Source organism: Lutra lutra, chromosome 4, assembly GCF_902655055.1.
Source record: "Lutra lutra chromosome 4, mLutLut1.2, whole genome shotgun sequence".
NCBI lineage: Eukaryota > Metazoa > Chordata > Mammalia > Carnivora > Mustelidae > Lutra > Lutra lutra.
In genome coordinates this window covers 183,986,258-184,003,274 of record NC_062281.1, presented here as the reverse complement: position 1 = coordinate 184,003,274, position 17,017 = coordinate 183,986,258, and the positions used below count along the sequence as shown (strand labels likewise).

The 17,017-nt window shown below is 46.6% G+C and overlaps 1 protein-coding gene across 1 annotated transcript in view; it reads right to left on the bottom strand.

The window, feature by feature from the left end:
- Nucleotides 1–4: 4 nt before the first annotated feature.
- The window catches only part of LOC125099128 (aflatoxin B1 aldehyde reductase member 2), a 40,853-nt gene continuing 23,840 nt past the window's right edge, over nucleotides 5–17,017 (bottom strand). Inside the window, exon 7 of the mRNA XM_047728504.1 lies at nucleotides 5–672. Coding sequence (XP_047584460.1) covers nucleotides 511–672 — 162 coding nt within the window. The 3' untranslated portion in view covers nucleotides 5–510. The remainder of the gene's footprint in view (nucleotides 673–17,017) is intronic.

The window sequence follows — 17,017 nt, the reverse complement described above, 5'->3', positions numbered from 1 at the left end:
ACTGTTCACAGCATTCTGGGAACTTTTATTCTTGGGAGTGACTCTTAACAGTAGGTTTTTGCCCAAGGTGTTCTTTGTGAAACGAACTCAGAATGAGAGAAAATCTTCAGGGCACCCAGCTCTCCTTCTCTTACGTGTGACGGAGTGAGGGCCACTGCCAGCTTCCACGTCCAGAGGTTGGGCTGGATTCCGGAGGGAAGCCAGGAAGCCTGTGCTCCTGCCCCCTCCCCGCAAGCCCTGGGAAGGATAAGCCCCAGGCCGCGCAGCCAGAGCGGGTGCGCGGTTGGGTCTAGCACCTTCTCTGTCCAGGCAGGACCCCCCGACATGGGTCACAGCCCAGCCTTCTCACGTGAAGGCAGCCGGGAGCACTGCAGCTGCGGAGGAAATAAACAGCTCGTGAATGGGGACCGGAGAACAGCACAGGCCAAATAAAGCCATTTAAAGCCCAGGGTAAGAAGGTCAAAGAGTGACAGGGAGGAGGCCCTCTGCCATCTCAAGTCAGGACTGGCCCTAGCGGAAATAGTTGGGACATTCGTGGGCGACCAGGTGCCAGGCTCGGTCGAAGGCCTGCACCACGGCCGGCTCCAGGGGCCCCTCCTCGGTCGCCGCCAAGTTCTGTGCCAGCTGCTCCAGGCTAGACATGCCCAGGATGACCGCGTCCCGTTGGGCGCCCTGCAAGGGGAGACAGCCAGCTGTGACTCCAGCCACATGCCCGCCCTCCCCGCCCTGCCCCTGCCGGGACCGGGCTCAGATGTCTACTTATACTCTACGTTATTCCAGAATTTACACAGCCTTCAAATAGCTTGAAAGCCCAGCCTCTCCAGACTCCCCAGCGGGCAACTGTGAGTGCAGAACCACTCCGCTGTGCCCTTCCGCAGCTGGGTGAACCTGGGGTAGTCACTTGCCGGCCCCAAACTGCAAACATCCTTAATTTTGCAGGAATTAAAATTTAGTGTAGTATTTGCGTCAGGCCTGGCCCTGAACAGCTATGGAAAGGGGAGCCCTCAGTAGTAGATCATGCCGGGGCCAGAGCAAAGTGTGGGGGAAGCATGGGACAGCAGAGAGGGGAACCCTGCCGGGCACAGAGCCCAACTCAGCAAGTGTGCAGCCTGGGGCGGAACAAAGGCTAGTGATTAAAAAAATGTAAGTTTTTCAGAGTCCACTTGGTGCTGGTGCCTTGTCACGTGTAGCTGCGGGACCCTAAGCGCCTCTGAAATCACTTCGTCATCTGGGAAGTTGGAATAACCACGCTTCATAGGGCCAGGGCAGTTCGTAACGAGGCACTTAATGAAACTTCCCGGGGAATTAGCATGGAGAGATACCAGAAGAAAAGGAGTCCTCTCAGACCATCAAGTAATTGCGTAGCCCTCCCCCTTCTTCCACGTTCTCCCTCACCCCACCACAGGGAAAAGCAGCCCCTCCGGGATGGCCGGCTCACCTGCAGCTGGGAGTGGTGGTACAGGCACCGGAGGGTGGCCGAGGTCATGCTGGGGGCGCTGACGCGGCCTGCAGGGCCTTCTCCCCCAGGGCGATGGCTTCAAAGTGCTGCTCCTTCCAGAAGCTGGGCAGGGGGCGCAGGAGGTACAGCAGTCAGTGCTATGAGGTCACTCCCGGGCAGATGTCCCGCCCCGGTCCCTGAGGCCCTGAGGTGCCGGCATCCTCTGAGAATGCAGGTGGATTTCCAGCCCCTCACCCGCATTTTCAGTCCAGTGAGGGGATCGAGGGGCTGCAGTGGGTGAGATGCTTGCATTTCTCGCACTCACCACACGTGAACAACCAAGCCCCCCAGATCAGGGCCCAGGAACAGCCAAAGCATCACACCAGCGCGCCTCCTGTTACTGGACCCGCAACAAATCCTGGCTGAAGCCACCTGCCTCCCTCTCTCCTACCGGCTCAGTGAGGACAGCAGACGCCCCAGGCCAGCCCCTTGCAGTGCAAAATGTAAAGGAGATAATGGACCTGATGGTGTAAGCCTTGTAAACGATGAAGAATGGTCAAGGTCAAAACCATCAGACCTCCATTCTCCAGGGTGAAGGCAGGCCCCGGTGGTAAGAAATTGAGAATACTGCTTGGGGCAATGGTTCCCAAACCTGGGCGCCTGGCCAGGAAGATCAGAAACTGGAGGTGGGGGAAGGGATGGGGGTGCTGGATTAGGACCGGAATCACAGCAGCGCACGCGAGGTGATCCAGACAGACACCCACAGACATTCCCCTGCTTTAAATGTCCTCGGCCATTTCAAAAGACTAACATTGGGGACTTGCACAAAACTTGCTCCTTGCCCTCCTCCCAGGGCGGGGCGTGGAACAAGGCAAATAAATTACACACAGAAATTAACTGTGGAGACTCGCCCTCTATAAACAGATTAGAAGCTTGCCAGGGAGTCCTGCTTCCTCCGCTCTCTGCCTGCCTCTCTGCCTACTTGTGATCTCTATCAAATAAATAAAATAAAAAAAAAACATAAGTTTACCATCAGTCTTAGCAAAAACCTACGTTCACAGGGAAACCCATACACCCCTGTTCTTTAGAAGCTTTATTTGTAACAGACAAAAACTGAAAACACCCGAAATGTCCCTCAATGGCAGGATGGATACTGCGCTATATCCATACAGTGGAATGAACAGATCAGCGGAGTCACAAGGATGAATCTCATCTGCCGAGCTGCATACTATAGGATTCCACATTCCTGCAGCGTAGACATTGCAGGACATTCCTGCAAAGAAAGTGCTAGAGAGATGGAGGAGGACAGAAGGATCACTTAGAGTTTGGGGGAGTGAGGGAGCTGTCCTACATCGTAATTGTGTTGGTGCTTACATAACTGTATGCCTTTGTCAAAACTTTCAGAATTGTATCCTTGGGCCACCGGGCTGTCTCAGTCTGGAGAGCCTGTGACTGTTGATCAGGGTCCTGAGTTCGAATCTCACACTGGGGGTAGAGATTACTTAAATAAATAAATAAAACTTTAAAAAGAAGACAGAACTGTACCTTAAAAGGGTGAACCTGCATATAAATTATATATTAGTACAAACATCAAAAAAGATACTGTTCAAAGAAAAAATAACAATGTATTCTTTATAATGCAAAGGAAGAAGTTTACTACAAAGTTAGAAGTAAGGGGCGCCTGGGTGGCTCAGTGGGTTAAGCCGCTGCCTTCGGCTCAGGTCATGATCTCAGGGTCCTGGGATCGAGCCCCGCATCGGGCTCTCTGCTCAGCGGGGAGTCTGCTTCCCTCTCTCTCTCTCTGCCTGCCTCTCTGCCTACTTGTGATCTCTCTGTCAAAAAAAAAAAAAAAAAAAAAAAAATCTTAAAAAAAAAAAAGTTAGAAGTAAAATACATGAAAACAATAGCACACTGGGCACCTGGGTGGCTTAGTAGGAGAGTCTCCCTTTGGCTCAGGTCAGGATCCCAGGGTCCTGGAATCAAGCCCTACAGCGGGCTCCTTGCTCAGCTCTGCCCTCTGCTCCACCTGATTGTGCACTCACACTCTCTCTCTTTCTCTGTGACAAATAAATAAAATCTTAAAAAAAAAAAAAAAGAAAACGATAGCACACGGGAAATGGAAGGAAAGGCAGTATACTCTTTTAAGTACAAGTGAGCTGGTGTACTATGATTAGAAGGCAGATTGTGATAAGTTAAAAATGTAAATCATAAACCTTGGGACACCACTGAAACAATAAAACGAAGAGGAGTGGCTAAGAAGGCAACAGTAGAGGTAAACCCAAATCATAAAAACATACTGAACGGGCGCCTGGGTGGCTCAGTGGGTTAAGCCGCTGCCTTCGGCTCAGGTCATGATCTCAGGGTCCTGGGATCAAGTCCCGCATCGGGCTCTCTGCTCAGCAGGGAGCCTGCTTCCCTCTCTCTCTCTCTCTTTCTGCCTGCCTCTCCATCTACTTGTGATCTCTCTGTCAAATAAATAAATAAAATCTTAAAAAAAAAAAAACTATTTAAAAAAAAAAAACATACTGAACTAAGCCAAAAGAAGGCCAATAAATATGAAGAAAAGGAAAAAGAACAGATGAAGCAAACAGAAAACAAACAGCACAGTAGGTTTAAGCCCAATTATATCAGTAATTACATTAAATACAAATGATACAAATGTTGCCATGAAATAAGCCAGAGATTGTCAGATTGGTTCAAAAAGTGAAACCCAACTATATAGGAAGTAATGAAAAACTGACTGAAATATACAAACAGAAATAGGTGAAAAGTAAAAGGATGGAAAAAGACATACCTTGGGGCACCTGGGTGGCTCAGTGGGTTAAAGCCTCTGCCTTCAGCTCAGGTCATGATCCCAGGGTCCTTGCTCAGTGGGGAGCCTACTTCTCCCTACCCTTACTTGTGCTCTCTCTCAACCTCTCTCTTTCTGGCAAATTAAACAAATAATAATCTTTTTAAAAAAATAAAATAAATAAAATAATAAAATAAATAAGGGCAAAGAAGTCAGTTAATCAAAGGGACATAACGATCCTAAGTGTGTATGCATTTAATATTAGAACATCAAAATACGTGAAACGAATTGTTATAATTAAAGAAGAAATAGATAAATATGCAATTACAGTTGGAGATTTCCATACTTCTCTCAGTAACTGTGAACAGTAATTAATCATAATTGACAGAAATTCAGTAAAGAGGGGCACCTAGGTGGGTCAGTGGGTTAAGTCTCTGCCTTCCGCTCAGGTCATGATCTCAGGTTCCTGGGATCAAGCCCACATCGGGCTCTCTGCTAGACAGGGAGCCTGCCTCCCCCCTTCTCTCTGCCTGCCTCTCTGCCTACTTCTGATCTCTGTCTGTCAAATAAATAAATACAATCTTTAAAAGATAAAAAGGAAATTCAGTAAAGACATAAAAGACTTGAACAATACTATTAACTGACTTAAAATAATTAATAGCGAACCCAACAAGAGAATATTTATTCTCTTCAAGTCCCCATTCACCAAGATATGCCATTTTGGGGTTCAAAAAACAAGTCTTAATAAAAGGATTCAAGCCATAAAAGTATCTCTCTGACTATAATGAAAGTTAACTAGAAGTCAATAACAGAATGATTTGTTTCTGGGGGAAAAAAATTTCTAAGTCTTTAGCACTTAAATACCACTTCTAAACAATCCATGGACCAACAAAGTAATCACCAGGGCAATTAGAATATATTTGAACCATAGGGCTCCTGGGTGGCTCAGTGGGTTAAGCCGCTGCCTTCGGCTCAGGTCATGATCCCAGGTCCTGGGTTCAAGCCCTGCATCGGGCTTTCTGCTCGGCAGGGAGCCTGCTTCCTCCTCTCTCTCTGCCTGCCTCTCTGCCTACTTGTGATTTCTCTCTGTCAAATAAATAAATAAAATCTTTAAAAAAAAAAAAGAATATATTTTGAACCAAATGAAAGTGAAAATATGATGTATCAAATTTTCTGAGATATAAAGTAAAACTAAGAGGGAAATTTATAGTAACACAAGGACATATTATAAAAGAAGAAATTTCTCAAATCAATGATCTAAGCTTCCACTTTAAGGGGGCACCTGGGTGGCTCAGACGGTTAAGCATCTGTCTTCAGCTCAGGTCATGATCTTGGGGCCCTGGAATTGAGCCCCACATTGAGAATCCTTGCTCAGTGGGGACTCTAATTCTCCCTCTCCCTCTCCTGCTGTCTCTCTTTGTGCTCTCTCGCTGTCTCTGTCAAACAAATAAGTAAAATCTTAAAAAAAAAAAAAAAAAGAAACCAGAGAAATAAGAACCAATTAAACTAATAAAGAAATAAAATCTTAAAAAAAAAAAAAAAGCAGACCAATGGGGTCCCCTGGGTGGCTTGGTCATTTAGGCATCTGCCTTCAGCTCAGGTCCTGATCCCAGAGTACTTTTTTTTTTTTTTTTAAGATTTTATTTATTTATTTGACAGAGAGAGATCACAAGTAGGCAGAGAGGCAGGCAGAGAGAGAGGAAGGGAAGCAGGCTTCCCGCAGAGCAGAGAGCCCGATGTGGGACTCGATCCCAAGACCCTGGGATCATGACCTGAGCCAAAGGCTGCGGTCTAACCCACTGAGCCACCCAGGCGCCCCCTGATTCCAGAGTTCTGGGATCAAGTCCTGCATCTTGCTCCTTGTTCAGTGGGGAACCCACTTCTCCCTCTGCCTGATGCTCCCCCCTGCTTATTCTCTCTCTCTGACAAGTAAATGAGTAAAAACTTAGAAGAAAAAAAAAGAGCAGATGAATGATTCAAGAACACTTTGTCCTTTGAATGGAGAGAGAATTTCAATCTTATACCACCATACTTTTTTTTTTTTTTTTTTTTGACAGAGATCACAAGTAGGCAGAGAGTCAGGCAGAGGGAGAGGAGGAAGCAGGCTCCCTCCTGAGCAGAGAGCCCAATGCGGGGCTCGATCCCAGGACCCTGAGATCATGTCCTGAGCCTAAGGCAGAGACTTTAACCCACTGAGCCACTCAGGCGCCCCTACAACCATACTTTTAAAATCCCTTTATTTTAATCTTAGTCCATTCTGAACACACTTAAAATTTCTTTCCAAAGTTTTCCCTTCACAAACCTTCTACAAATTTCTTTAGCATTCAGATTTTTGTCCCAAGCCATTTCTCTCCAAACAACCATCTTACTTAGGACAAAATTATCTCCTTTTACCTTCAACAAAAATGCATTTCCATTCCTTACGACTTTCTTACATATCTCCTACTTTTCGACATACGGAGCTGTCTCACTTACCTACATCAGTCTTCATTACACTTAGCAGAATTTCGCATTCCTAGAAACTGTAGTCTCCAGTGAAAACTAAGTAGTAAACAGCTGTGAACTGTTACACCAAAACTTTTTAGGTGGCTGATCTGTGAACCAGTTAAGCACAAAGCACAAGAGAGGCAACAGAGGCAAATATCCCTTAGTTTTTTTGCAAAAAGTAGTTAAAAGCATAAGCCTGCATTCACTACTCAATGCTTTAGCACATTATATCCTATTTGGTAAAGAGCTTGATGTCTAAGGAATTTAATCCCACTTACCTTCTAAGCAAAACTTTAATGCTTCAGGTTACCAAAGACTTTGAAAGATATCTTAACAAATACCCAGGAGAACTTTGAGACAGACAAGATGAACCATCACTTCCAACAGAGATAGCATGAGCTTATTTGACCTTCAGTAAATCTTGGTGTAATAAAATTTCACATTTTATGCTGATAACCTTAAAGACATGTCTATCTTAAACCAGCAAACTTAAATCAGTTTAAATACTGAATTATGTCCCACTTGAATCTTCCTCATTGCCGATTTTTACCCAAGACAACAGGTGGAGAAATCTGGAGTGGGTGGTATTAGGTCTAGGGGGCGCTCTTCTTGCTCCTTGACAGTGAGGGGAGAAGGAGCCACGGTGCAGGAGGCACTGTGGTTGGTACAGAAGCCAATTATGCCGGCTGCATCCCAGGTGGAGCAGAAACACGAGGTAGGGGAGGGGGAGGCAGAAGGGGGGAAGTGCTGCCAGAAGGTGGAGAAGGTTCGAGGTTCTAGAGCTAATCAGCTCCAACAGAGGAACAGATGCCATGTTTTCCTGCCAACATGGAATTACGCAGTCCATGTCGGCCCAGAGAAGACAGGGAATTTCCCCAAAACAAAGGGAATTTCGGCAGCTCCTTGGGAATATTCCTTAAGGTCCCCATCCTGAGATGGACTAATCATCATTGGCCCCAATGATAGTGTTGAGTCCCCAATGTTGGGTCCATGGTCAAAGGAGCGAGACTGATACAAAGTGAAGGTCAAGCAAAGCTTTATTTCGAGCCAAGAATCAAACCGACCATCAAACAGACTGGTCGGGGCCGCACCTTACAGAGAGGGCGACCTCTCCCTGCCTCATAGACTAACTTTTATAGAGCAAAGGCCATGTGATTGGGCCTGGCCATACACAGGTGGCCAATGAGATTGTAACACACAGAGAAAGCTGCACGGTCATGCTAGGTCACACATAAGTGACCAATTGAATTACAATTTAGCCTATAGTAGACATTTGAACTAGCCTATCACCTTGGTCAGAATTGGCGCCCAAAAGGCGGGCCCACACTCCTTGGTACCTAGGGAGACAGTATGCGTGCTCTACTGATTGGATGTCTCCACCTGACCTGACTCATCCCTATATTTGGGCTGTTATCTCCACCTGACCTGACCCACCCTTGTATTTGGGGTTGTTACCCCGGACTGGTTTCCCGGACTTGCTTTTAAGTAAGTTCCGGGGGTGGGGGGAGGGCAGGGTCAATTTAAGTTTTACTGCATAAACAACAAAATGGCTGTTCCACCAAGGTGGGGCCACTCTGGCTAAATTGGCCCTTACAATAGCCATTAACCTGAGCAATGAGTGAGGGTTTCTCCTGCACCTATTAGGAAGAACAGTGAGAGAGAGTCAAGAGTCCCCTTTGTCTGGGAGGGCCTGTGTTTCCTCCAGCAACCTGGGTTTCCTCGGAGGAGGCCTCAATAGATAACTATCATCCATATGTCAGGAGGGAGTTTTACAAGCCAAACATGTTCTGCAAGAGGCCCTTAGGTCCGGGTCCTGATTTAGAGCCCTGAAAACCTGGATGGACCTAGGGTACTTCTCTTTGCCCTTATCCCTGCAGAAGAGATCTGACAGATCCCACTGAGGCCATGCAGTGTTACAGGAGATCAGTCCTTTCCTATGTTTTGCAAACCGAATTGTTTCCACTGGTTTAAAAAGCATCCCAAGTCCCTGGGGAGTGAAGAAGCCCATGGAGGCCAAGTTCCCAGAAAAGTAAAGAAGGTCCATTATCAAAATCCCCAGACTCCGGGATGGGGTCCCATGCAGCCTTTGTCAGTGTTTCTGTGTGTCAAAAGCAACCAGAGGTGTCCCTCAAACAAAAAATCACTATTGATCACCATCCTGCCTCACCACGAAGGCATTCCTGCCATAAAAGTCCCCATAGGAGGGATGCTGGTGGCCCTCCCTTTCCCCATCGCATCCTAGGCTACACATGGGTGCCTGACGGTTGGACTGAAACACCGTGCCATGCTGTTTTGTGCCCTGGAAACCAGGTTACCCCCTACTATTTTTAACCCATGGAGAACACTAGGAGAGTTTTACAAGGGAAATTACCCAATTTTGTAATTCAACTAGTTACTAGAAAACAGTGATGGAAAGCCGTAAAGATAGAAATCCACCATGGTTCTAAGCAACATTCCAACACACATGGTCCTTACAGCCAACTTCCCCAGAAAATGGTTCCCAGCTGGGCTTTAGTTCAGTTGGGTCCTGGTTTTGGCCAGCTCCCAGTGGAGGTCCTGCGGCCAGAAGTGGCTAGACCAGGGATGTAAAGGGTTGACATTAGATCAATCAGGAGGAAGCCTCACATGTTGTCTTAAGATTGGAACCATCCTGGTGACTTAGGTGGCTGTCCTGTGCCCAAGGCTGATGACTCTGTATAAGGACAGGAGTAAAGAGAGGGCATCGAGTTTCTGGGTCTTATTACTTTCCAGCCAGGGTACTAACTTCCAGCTGAAAGGCAGGCTTTCTCCTCCCCGCAGAGTAGCCACAGGCTAGAGGGTTGTGGCCTGAGCAGTCGGCATGAAAGTGTCTCAATAAGACCATATTCCTTGAAGAGCTCCTGAAATGACGAGGAAAGAAAGTACTCACCAAGTTTGCACTGAAGCTCAGAGTCCAGATGAAAAGACTCAAAGCCCCACGTTTGGGCGCCATGTGGTGTGGTTTTGGAATATAGGTGAGGTTCGGTGCGGTGAGGTCCAGAGCTGATGACCAAGAAAGAATTCTTGAGACATCTTTGGTGCAAAATGGTGGTTTTATTAAAGCACGGGGACAGGACCTGGGGTGCAGAAAGAGCTGTTGTCCCAGAGTTGTGAGGGGTGGCTGACTATATGCTATGGGGTTGGGGAAGGTAAGGAAAAAGAGAAGTTTTCAAAAGAATTCTCATAGGCTAGGGAGGACCTACAAGATACTGGAGGCCTTGCCATTGTCAAGTCAAGATTGGTTTCCCTTCTAGGAAAGCCATAATGTTAAGGGAGTTGGGAACTTTGGGGTACCTGGGTGGTTTAGTCAGTTAAGTGTCTACCTTCAGCTCGGGTCATGATCCCAGGGTCCTGGGATCGAGCCCCATGTCGGGCTCCCTACTCAGTGGAGAGTGTGTTTCTCCCTCTTTCCTTCCCCCTGCTTGTGCTCTCTTACTCTCCCTTTCTCTCAAGTAAATAAATAAATAAATAAATAAAAGACAGTTGGGAGATTCCTGGAAGAATGTCACACACATCCCACCTGCGGGGCTGGGGGGAAGTGGTGGTTGCAAGTGTCCGCCTGTGCATTGTCCTCAGCTAGCCTTCTGTTCCCTCATCAAAGCGACGAGGGTCGAGCCCCCTGATGTGAACTAATGTCCTAATAAGAAGAGCGGGAGACTAGCGCTCTCTCTCCACCGCGTGAGGGTAGACAGCAAACAGGCAGCTGCCTCTACAACAGGAAGAGAGTGCTCACAGACACTGAATACACCGCTGGCTCTTGATCTCAGATACTTCAGCCTCCAAAAACTGTGAGAAACAAATATTTGTTGTTTTAAGCCCCCCAGTCTATGGTATTTTGCTACAGCAGCCAGGACAGACTAAGACAGCTGGCATGAGCATCTTGAAATGATCGCTATTGTCTGGAAATTATGACTTACCTTGGGCAAAGTAGAAGGTCCAGTTGATTATTTTTTTTTAAAGATTTATTTATTTATGAGAGAGAGAGAGAGAGAGAGAGAACACGAATGACAGGAGGGGCAGAAGGAGAGAATCTTCAAGTAGATTCCCCACCAAACATGGGTCCAATCTCAGGACTCATGAGATCATAACCCAAGCTGAAACCAAGAGTTGGTTTATCTGACTGAGCCACCCGGCTGACCCCAGAAGGTCCATTTTCTTATCACTATGACACATAACTTTAAAAAAAAAATTTTTTAAGATTATATTTATTTATTTGACAGAGAGAGAGAGGTCACAAGTAGGCAGAGAGGCAGGCAGAGAGAGAGAGAGAGGAGGAAGCATGCTCCCCACCAAGCAGAGAGCCGGATGCGGGGCTCGATCCCAGGACCCTGAGATCATGACCTGAGCCGAAGGCAGAGGCTTAACCCACTGAGCCACCCAGGCACCCCGACACAGAACTTTTGATCTAGATTAAATAGCTGTCCTTCTCAATTACATGTGCTCAGTTGTCATTCCAAGTTTCCTTAGGCATGTCAGGAGTCAAGCAGTAGCTGTTGGTGTGTTGGTATCAATAACAGAAACACTTCACAAATAGAAACTAATGCCAGTTTTCTATCAGTGCCAGACACTTCAAATAGAAAATCAGTTAATTCCAATAATCATTCAAGTTTTCTTCCGTTCACTTCATGCAATCAAAGTAAAGCTCTTGGAAGTTCATCTTTTTGTTTTATTTAATCTTATTGATTTGAGAAAGTGCACAAGCAGGGGAAGCAGCAGGCTGAGAGAGAGGGAGAAAGAGGCTCCCCACTGAGCAGGGAGCCTGATGAAGACCTTGATCCCAGGACCCTGGGATGATGACCTGAGCTTAACTGACTGAGCCACCCAGGTGCCCCTCTTGGAAGATCATCTTGTCAAAGGTAAAACATGTGGGACTCTTGTTAATTTAATTAATTAATTAATTAATTAAGTAGGCTCCACGCCCAACGTGGGACTTGAGCTCACAACCCTGAGATCAAGATCTGAGCAGAGATCATGAATCAGACATTTATTTATTTATTTTTAAAAGATTTTATTTACTTATTTGACAGAACAAGCAGTGGGAGCGTCAGGCAGAAGGAGAGGGAGAAGCAAGCTCTCTGCTGAGCAGGGAGCCCGATGCCGGCCTCCATCCCAGCCCCTGGGATCATGACTTGAGTCGAAGGCAGACATTTAACCCACTGAGCCACCCAGGTACCCCAAGAATTGGATGTTTGACTGACCTACCCAGGTGCCCTGTGAAGGCTATGTTAAATTCAGTTACTAAGTTCAGCATCAAAGATGGAAGTGTTTTTGTAATGAGCACACACAAATTCTGATGCACCACGGTGTCACGTTAAAAATAGTCCTGGGGGGGCGCCTGGGGGGCTCAGTGGGTTGGGCCGCTGCCTTCGGCTCAGGTCGTGATCCCAGGTCCTGGGTTCGAGCCCCGCATCAGGCTTTCTGCTCAGCAGGGAGCCTGCTTCCTCCTCTCTCTCTGCCTGCCTCTCTGCTTACTTGTGATTTCTCTCTGTCAAATAAATAAAAATAAAATCTAAAAAAAAAAAAAATAGTCCTGGGGCGCCTGAGTGGTTCCGTCGGTTAAGCATCTGCCTTGACTCAGGTCATGATCCCAGGGCCCTAGGATGGAGCCCCACATAGGGCTCCTCATTCAGTGGGGAGTCTGTTTGTCCCTCTGTCCCTCCTCCTCCTCGTGCTCCCTCTCTCTCAAATACATGAAAAATAAAATCTTAAAAAAAAATCATCCCGTTAAATTAAAAATTGATGGAATACGAATGTACTTTGTCATGTGTAGTATGGAGCCTCGCATTCCCCCCTTCCTCGTGGCTTCTGAAAGGTATTCAGAATGCAAATTTAAGCCACTGATAATGTTCACCCCCACATTCGACACTGGTGATGCTGACAAGCAGACCAGAATGGGACGTGAGTGAGTATGTCAGCACAGATGCCCTCCGTCCAGCCTCTAGCTTCAGTAGACACCTCTCTGCCACGTTAATTTGAGTAAACAAAATCTGTTCCACGTCATTCTCCAGTCTTTCATACACCACAGGTCAGTTTCCTTAGTTTGAAGTTTTTTTAAAAAAATATTTTTTTATTTGACAGAGATCTCAAGTAGGCAAAGAGGCAGGCAGAGAGAGAGGAAGGGAAGCAGTCTCCCTGCCGAGCAGAGAGCCTGATGCGGTACTCGATCCCAGGACCCCGAGACATTGACCTGAGCCAAAGGCAGAGGCTTAACCCACTGAGCCACCCAGGCGCCCTGAAGTTAAGTTTGTGCTGTTTTCCACATCTAACTCTTTTCCTCTGTCTTTTAAAAAAGCTGATTAGATACGAAATGGCTGAATTCCAGCAACCATGAAACCTGTGTGAGATCCACTACCTCAGAGTTCTAAAAGATGGAACATGACCTAGAGCACGCATCCCAAACAGGGCTACTCAGGACTGAAGGTCTCCTGGCCAGTCCAAAGGCGCATCTTCTTGACTTGACCATTCAGGACTGTTGCTCCCCGTGGCAGAGGTTGTCTTCCAAAGACGACTGTTTGTTCTCTCACATTCTCCTCTACAACATAATGTTGACGCTCACCCCATGAGCCAAGAGTGTTGCTGTGGATTTTGCAAAGATGGGACATATCGAGCGCTATGGCTTCTGCCTGGTTTTCTTGGGATGCTTGCCCTCAGAAGCTAGCTCCACACTTTGAGGAAGTCCAGGCTACGTAGAGGCATCACACGTAAGTCTATGCTTGACCATAGCAGCTGGCATTCCCACTGGAGATCACCTTCAACCGCCAGACGTGTGGGTGCATTGGACTTCAGGTGATGCCATCTCTGGCTTTAAGGTCCCTTCTCAGACAATGGGGAGCAGATGAGCATTCCCCACTGAGACATAATTCGCACATTACATGAAGCATCCAAGTCAATGGTTTTTAGTGTATTTGGAGTTGTACAACCATCAGAGTTCTAGAGTTTTCCATCACCCCCTCATGAGATTAGCCACCATTAGCAGCCACTCTCCATTTCCTCCAGTGCCCTTCCAGCCCTTGGTAACCACTAATCCACTTTCTGTCTCTAGTCGATTTGTCTGTTCCAGACGTTTCATGTAAACCAAAGCGTCAACTAGGTCTTCTACGACTGGCTTCTCCCACATAGCATTGTTTCCAAAGCTTGTCCAGATGCTAGATGTTTCTCTACTTCATTCTTTTTTATTGCTATTCCACCGTATGGATAGTCCACGTTTCATTTATCTATTTGTCAGCGGATGGACATCTTTTTGGCTATTGCTACGATGAACATCTGTGTACGAATTTCTGTGTGTTTTCCCTTCTCTTGGGTGTGTACCTAAGGATGGAATTGCTGGGTCATATGGTAATTCTATGTCTTATCTTTTGAGGAACTGCCAGACTGCTTTCCAGAGTGCCTGCACCATTTTACATTCCTGAGCAGTGCAGGAGATTCCAAATTCTCCATATCCTTGTCGACACTTGTTACTGTCTGTTTTTTACTTTAGCCATCCTGGTGGCATGTAAAGTGGTATCACTGTGGTTTTAATTTACTTTCTCTAATGGATAACGATGTTGAACAGCTTTTCATGTGTTTATTGGCCCTGTGTCTATCTTCTTCAGAGAAAGGTCTGTTTCTTAAATTGGGTTTTCTTGAGATTATTTATTTATTTATTTGATAGAGATCACAAGTAGGCAGAGAGAGGGGGAAGCAGGCTCCCTGCTGAGCAGAGAGCCCGATGCAGGGCTTGATCCCAGGACCCTGAGATCATGCCCTGAGCTGAAGGCAGAGGCTTAACCCACTGAGCCACCCAGGTGACCCTTAAATTGGGTTTTCTATCTTTCACCATTGAGTTCTAAGAGTTCTTTATGTATTGTAGATAGAAGTTTCTTAAGAGATATGTGATTTGCAAAATATTTTCCCCATTCTGTAGGTCACTTTTTAAAAAATATTTTATTTATTTGTGTGTGTGTGTGAGAGAGAGAGAGAGAGAGCACAAGCAGTGGGAGCAGCAGGCAGAGGGAGAAGCAGGCTCCCCACCAAGCAAGGAGCCCAATGTGGGACTCGATCCTAGGACCCTGGGATCAGGACCTGAGCTGAAGGTAGATGCTTAACTGACTGAACCACCCAGGCACCCCCCCCCCGCCTTTTCACTTTCTTGATGGTATCCGTTAAAGCACACATATTTTGGGGCACCTGGGTGGCTCAGTGGGTTAAGCCGCTGCCTTCGGCTCAGGTCATGATCTCAGGGTCCTGGGATCGAGTCCCGTGTCGGGCTCTCTGCTCAGCAGGGAGCCTGCTTCCCTTCCTCTCTCTCTGCCTGCCTCTCTGCCTACTTGTGATCTCTCTCTGTCAAATAAATAAATAAAATCTTAAAAAAAAGATAAAAAATAAAAAAAATTAAAAAAAATTAAAAAAAAGCACACATATTTTAAATTTTGATGTTAATTCTTTTTTGTCTTCTGTTGCTGGTGCTTTTGCTGTCATCAAAGAAACCATTGTCCAACCCAAGGTCATGAAGATTTACTCCTACATTTTCAGAGCTTTACAGTCTTAGCTTTTACATTAGGTCTACAATCCTCAAGTTCATTTTGTGTGAGTGTGGATGGTGTGAGGAAGGGGATCAGTTTCATTCTTTTGCATGGGGATATCCAGTTGTCCCAGTTTCGCTTGTTGAAAACTGTTTTTTCCTATTGAATTGTCTTGACACATTTCTCTAAAATCAACTGAAAGTACTATATGTACTTATTTCTGGACTCTGGGTTCTATTTCATTGATCTTTATGTCTACCTTTCTGCCACTACCACACTGCCCTTAGTACTGTAGCTTTTGGTAAGTTTTGAAATAAAAAATCAGAGAACTTAGTCTTCTTCTTCAAGATTATATCTATTCTGTGTCCCTTGAATTTCCATATGAATTTTAGGATTTGTTTATGAATTTCTGTTTAAAAAAAAAAAGATAAAACAAAAAACCAGTTGGACTTTTGATAGGCATTGCATTGAATCTTTTTTTTTTTTTAAGATTTTATTTATTTATTTGACAGACAGAGATCACAAATAGGTGGAGAGGCAGGCAGAGAGGAGGAAGCAGGCTCCCTGCCAAGCAGAGAGCCCGACGTGGGGCTCGATCCCAGGACCCTGAGACCATAACCTGAGCTGAAGGCAGAGGCTTTAACCCACCGAGCCACCCAGGCTCCCCTGCATTGAATCTTTAATCTAAATTTGGGGATTGTGTCATTTTAAGCAATTTGATTTTAGGAGAGCTAATTGTACAACGGTACTGATATACCACCCTGCTGAGGGCATTTTATTGTGGATGAGGACAAGAGAGGGTGACTGTTTTGTAGAGAATACAATTTTGTCTGCAAGGTGTCTCCCTCTAGACGGCAAATGGGACATTTGTTAGAAGAAAAGAGTGTTTCTTTTTTTTTTTTTTAAGATTTTATTTATTTATTTGACAGACAGAGATCACAAGTAGGCAGAGAGGCAGGCAGAGAGAGAGAGGAAGGGAAGCAGGCTCCCTGCTGAGCAGAGAGCCCGATGCGGGGCTCGATCCCAGGACCCCGGGATCATGACCCGAGCCGAAGGCAGCGGCTTTAACCCACTGAGCCACCCAGGCGCCCCGAAAAGAGTGTTTCTGATTGGTGCTTTGGTCCGGCATTTCCAAGCTGAGCCCCCTTCTTCACTTCCAGATAAGCAAGTCCCAAGTACTGACTTCAGCTGCTTGGCCCACATCCCAGCCTCCCACCCAGGGCTAGACGGATTTTTCTGCACTGGGAAGCAACCATCAGACCTGGGATTTTTCTTCCCCAGTGTCGGGTGCCCCTGCTTGGAGTAGGGGTTTGCCAAAGGAAATGGGGATCCTGGCTGCCCATGCCACACTCCACCTCCAACAGCAGGTGACCCAGGGAAAGGCTGAGAGTTCGACGGAGGAGAGGGAGACAGGAGTCTTTCACCAGGACAAGAGTAAAACCACTGCTGAAATTGAGTCTGTTAAAAATGTCACGCTGCATCTCAGGAGGTGCCAGGAGCATCTTAGGAGGTTTTGGCCCCAGGGATTCTAGTTCTAAGTGCCTCTATTTCCTGAGGTGATTCTGAATAAGAGAAAGTACACATCAGGGTGCACGGCCTGCTTGTCTGCCCCGGTGCACAGCCGAGCGAGGGCCACCTCAGCCCTGCTGTTGACTCAGGCTGGATTCAGGACAGAAGGCGGGAGAGAGCCTCCTGAGGGCAGCGTGTGCTCTACCCTGGCCCTCTGGAGACTCCAGCTCGTGGTTCTGCCCTGATAGCAGGAAGCCCCCAGGTAGGACGAAA